The sequence below is a fragment of the Hyperolius riggenbachi genome, chromosome 10 (genome assembly GCF_040937935.1).
Source record: "Hyperolius riggenbachi isolate aHypRig1 chromosome 10, aHypRig1.pri, whole genome shotgun sequence".
Classification (NCBI taxonomy): domain Eukaryota; kingdom Metazoa; phylum Chordata; class Amphibia; order Anura; family Hyperoliidae; genus Hyperolius; species Hyperolius riggenbachi.
The window spans coordinates 108,385,755-108,391,128 of NC_090655.1; the positions used below are offsets into that span (position 1 = coordinate 108,385,755).

Genomic DNA, 5,374 nt, shown 5'->3' on the forward strand with positions numbered 1-5,374 from the left:
AGAAGTAGGAGAAAATTAAAATGTTTAAGTATCACTATCATGTTTCACACTGAACTTGCTTTCTTATCTGGCCATAAGTAATAGGAAAAAACGAGAAGTGCACACAAAAAGATATAGATCGCAGGATACAATCCAATAAATATATATCATTGAAATATTGAAAAAGTCTTAGCTTATCTTAAAAGATTCACCGATCACAAGATTCAAACTTTTAATCAGTAAAAAAATTGAAGTGTTTCACAGCCAACTGCCGCTTCATCAGGTCAGTAAAATAGTGCGGTAATATCGAAAATGCTCTGAGTGCCTGTTTTTTTCTAATCTTATCTCTGGTCAGAAGATGTTTAATAAAACCTTTCACAGTGAATCCAAAGCTACAGAATTTATCATCCAGTGTTTTTCAGATATCTACAGAAATGAAGCTCCTCTTTTATTCACCTTTTTCATAATGTATCTCAACATTTTAACTGGGAACATCACAGTTTTCTTATGTATAACTTTAGATTGTCTTTTGCACACACCTATGTATATATTCTTGGGCAACTTAGCAGTGCTGGACATTTTGTCAGCTTCAAATATCCTACCAAAGCTTTTGTTCATGCTGCTCACTCAAAAGAAGACTATAACATTCCAATGGTGTATGACACAAATGTATTTCTTCATCTACTTCACCTGCACGGAATTCTTTCTCCTGGCTGTCATGGCATATGACAGGTACATAGCCATATGTCACCCACTTCATTATTTTTCACTTATGAGCCTCAAACTCTGTGCCTTGTCCTTGGTCGGAGTGTGGACAGTAGCAGCGTTGGAACCCGTGCTGCACTCTACCTTTATAGCTAATTTGTCCTTCTGTTCATCTCATCAAATCAACCATTTTTTCTGTGACATCTCTCCTTTGTTAAAAATTTCCTGCAGTGACACTTTACATGTTGAGATAGCAACATATGTTTTGGGGGCCATTGTAGGATTGAGTGCATTCACTCTCACATTGTCCTCTTATGTGTTTATTATATGTACTATCTTGAACATCCAGTCAGCTGATGGAAGACATAAAGCTTTTTTTACATGTGCATCCCACTTGACGTCGGTTCTTATATTTTATGGAACGTCCCTGTCTCTACATGTTCGACCTATGTCAACATATTCTCCAACAGAAGATAAGTTCTTCTCACTTCTATATGTCATACTGATTCCAAGTCTAAACCCTGTTATTTACACCATAAGAAACAAAGATTTCAAAGTGTCATTTAAAAAACTGACTTCTTTTCATGGCAAAATATGTTATTAAGACTTAGGATATTTTACTATGCAACAGAATTGTCAAAATATTTTTTCAGAATTCTAGATGATTCGGGCTACTCCAGGACATGGAATATTTTTTTTCTTCCCAAACTCATCTAGTAGTCTTCTCCCAATGGTTCTTAAAAACATGCTTCAATGAAGCTCTCTTTATATTGGGTATTATTTGCATCATTGTTTGGTTGCTTAATTTTCTTTTTTGTTCAATTTTTAAATATTGTTGCTATGCCTTCCAGGTAATATTAATTAAAATTTACGGGTGCAAATAACCAAGCAAACAATAAGAGTAATCAACAAATTCATATTTTATCATTTTTAGTGTTTGCTAACCGTGCTTTCAGTTACTTTCTACCTTCACTAATTCATTCATCCCTCCTAGTCCTATTGTCACCCTATTCATACATCCTACTTTTCCCATTGAAAACTGTCATTCTGCCTATCGGTCACGTTCTATTCTCTTCCCACCCCATTTTACTCTGTGATTCATGGAACCTCAAGAAACATAATTTTTCAAGTTATTTTCATACTCTCAATTTTTTTCTGGATTTGGTTTCCTCTTTATAGTTGTCTATCTCTTATACAAATGCACATTCTTGTTAACCATCCTGAAAAAGTGGGTGGTTCTATGCTTTTTTAGGGCATGAAATTGAAGTTGGTCTTTATCAGAGTGTCCTGCATGATTCAAGAAGCAGCACACTAATTTGTTGCCAGTAATTGACAGGGGCCAACAAACATAACAGAGCAGGAGGTAAGCTTAGCTTCTTAGCAAATGAGACAGGAAGATTCTAGTGGACATCTGCACTGATCCTCTGCCTCTGAACTAAATATCATATAACTGTGCAATCTAGCTGCATCTAGTTCTGACTCTGGCTGGAGGGATAGTTATTTCTGAACAAATTATATTACTTTATATTTTTTATGTTCATTTCATAATAGTTTATCATGCTATTTACTGTTTGTATATGTACAAATGCCATTGCCATGTGTATCAAAAACAATTCTGGGTACTTTATTCGGTGTAAAAGTGATTCTGATTCTGAGATATCCATAGTTTACCAGTGTCATAAAAGAGGGAAACATGGATTCAGGATCTGTTTTAAAGGCAAAGACGGAAGGTATTGTTCAAAAAGTGATTTCATGGTTTACAAAGCAACATGGAATCAGATACTACCATATTTTTTGGACTAGAAGATGCATTTTTTCTTCCCCAAAGGTCGGGAGGAAAATCCCTGCATCTTATAGTACAAATGCAGGGAGTCCCTGACTTACAAACGCACGCTGACCCCCAGCCGCATGTCGGGGACTCCCTGCACTGCTGGTGTCTTGAGTGTCTCTGTATTCCCCTTCGTGTTCCCCCTTTCCCTCTCCGCTTCCCTGTCGCCTCTGTAGCGAGCCGCGAGTTCCCTGTAGCTGCCTCAATGTCCCTTTGCTCGGGCTCCTGTATGTTCCCACTGTAGCTGTCTCAGTGTCTCCCGTGTGTGCAGTAAATAGTGGCAGTAGCCGCTTGTATCAATCACCAGATGGAGCGTCTCCTCTCGCTCACTCCTTCCTCCTAGAGCCACACTTCCTGGTCGCGTCATTGTGCAGCACAAGACCAGCACAAGAGGGAAGTGGTGAGCGAGAGAGGAGCCGCTGTTCTCTGCAGGCACGCTCTGTCTGGTGAGTGATACAAGCAGCTACTGGCGCTATTTACTGCACACATGGGAGACACTGGGGCAGCTACACGGGAGCCGAGCAAGGGGACAATGAGGCAACTACAGGGAACACGCAGGAGGTGACAGGGAGGCAGAGAGAAAGGGGGAATACAGGACACCGGCAATTCAGGTAGTCCCCGACATGCAGCAGGGCGTCAACATGCGTTCCTAAGTTGGGGACTGGAGTACAGGAGGAGGAAACATAGGACACTGGGGGACAGTAGGAGGACATAAGGGGGTACTGGGGTACAGGAGAAGTAAACAAGTGGGACAGGAGGAGGACACAAGGAGGAAACTGGGGACAGCAGGAGGACACAAGGGACAAACACAGGACACTGGGGGACAAGAGGACAGAAGGGGGACAGGAAGAAGACACATGGAGGACACTGGGGACAGCATGAGTACACAAGGGACACACAAAGGGCACGGGGAGACAGGAAGAGGAAACCAGGGGTACAGGAGGAGGACACCAGCAGTACGGGAGGAGGACGAGAGGACATAATAATTGGGGAGATGACATTTACAAAATGCTCCTGGACTATGGATGCACCAGGTTTAGTATATTTTTTCCTTTGTTTTTGTCCACTAAACCTAGGTGCGTCTTATAGCTCAGAGCGTCTTATAGTCCGAAAAATACAGTATATATTATAATTGAGGACTTGGGATTATGGGAATTTTTTAACATGTATTATTATTTACAGCTAGAGGTGGATTGACATTGTAAAGAAAATATTCAGTTTTGCTTTACTCATTTAATATTTTACGAGAGGCCATCAATTATTATTATACAGCAGAAAAATACAAGTTGGTAGGGTATTAAAGTAAAGAGCTGACAAACAGATTTGCCTTCACAGAATGGTATTTAAATCAAAATGAGCCTGGTAATATGTCTATAGGCAGAGAAATGAATGGGACGAAGGGCAGAGCCTTGAGGTACACCAAGAAACTGAAGGTGTTGAGTGGAGCAGGAATTTGAATATGACACAAAGTAAGAGCCGGGCCAATGTTTATAGAAGTAGAGAGTGGCCAACAATGTCAAACATAGATGAGAGACCAAAAAAGCTGGTATGGAGTATTAGCCTTTGGACTCAGCTGTTAGAAGATCATTAAAAAACTTTGGTAAGGACTGTTGTAGTCCAGTGGCTGGGATGAGTGAGGTTGAAGATACTAACATAGGAAGTTAGTAGAGCATTAGATAGCCAACTTTGCATAGCTATATCACTCTAGTAATTTGGATGAGAACAATTTGTCAGTAGCTGATGGCCTGGCTCTTCCAGAAGAGTTTTTGTGACTTCTCCTTGCATACTGGATGCAGTATCAGGTAAGTGGTTAGTTAGGGAGGGGGGCAATGTGAGAGGTATACCTGCATGTGGTGCCCCCTGTTGGTGACATAATCTATGATTATGTCCGACCGAACCCTCTCACCTGAATGTTGCTGAACTTATGCAATTCCTGCTAGATTTGGTACTGCAGACACGGGTGTTTACTTGCACTTGATTGGCTAATGGGCTGTTTGTGGACCATATAAAATGACAGATTGCTGGTTGGGAGTGAGCATTTGCTTCTTGTGTCTATATAGAGGCAGTGTGGGTGAATCCTCTGGTGGTGGGAGCATCGGGGACAACTTGCACTCTCCATCTTGGAGTTGCATGGAGACTTTGGAGGTCCTGGGTGGTGGCAGAGCTTGGGGCCCCCATCTGCCATGTGCACCAGTGTTTGTGTTTCTAACCTTCTGTGATATTGTCAACTATTTCTACTGCCCCCTTCCTTCTAGCATGACGGCATTTTAACTTCTTTGCCAGTCTGTGCCACTCTTACCTGTAACCATTGTGCATACAGCTACAAGCACTGCCATGGCATCTCTGTCTCTTCTACTGTCACATTTGCCATGGTGCAAGTGCAGAAGATACTGCCATTTTATCCAGCAGTTCCCCAGTCTCATCTTTTATGTATATAGCTCTATAATTTACTGGATTGGGGAAGCTGGTGAATGCAGACCTTGTCAGCGTTTATGTTCACTTACTTGTAGGGATCCACATGCCAAATTTACTTCCTGGTAGTTCACATCCCGGATCGCTCACTAGTAACAGCACACCCAAGAGAGCGCTTTTATTGTTACCATTGAGAGACCTGGGATGCAAGGAACTAGAAAGAAAATGCAGCATGTGGATCAGCGTGGTAACTGAACTTAAACAGTTACAAGGTCTGCATTTGCCCCCACCACCACTGCGCTCCGGGCAAAGCCCCGCCCTGCCCACCCATACAAACGGGCATGGGTTTCAGTCATCTGAAAGATTAACTTCTTTTTCCAGGAATTGCACATGCCGTATAGCATCATACACATATGTAACAGTCTTGTTAATCAGAGTTTAATGAGGTCA

General features: G+C 41.7%; 1 protein-coding gene across 1 annotated transcript; it reads left to right on the forward strand.

Moving 5' to 3' along the window:
- The first annotated feature begins 337 nt into the window (after positions 1–337).
- Positions 338–1,288, forward strand: LOC137536711 (olfactory receptor 1F1-like). The gene has a single exon (XM_068258937.1). The coding sequence runs from the start codon at positions 338–340 to the stop codon at positions 1,286–1,288; it is 951 nt and encodes a 316-aa protein (XP_068115038.1).
- Positions 1,289–5,374: the final 4,086 nt, after the last annotated feature.

Excerpts from the sequence above, each read along its gene's own strand:
- LOC137536711 (XM_068258937.1), top strand. The coding sequence starts at position 338 with ATGTTTAATAAAACCTTTCACAGTGAATCCAAAGCTACAGAATTTATC.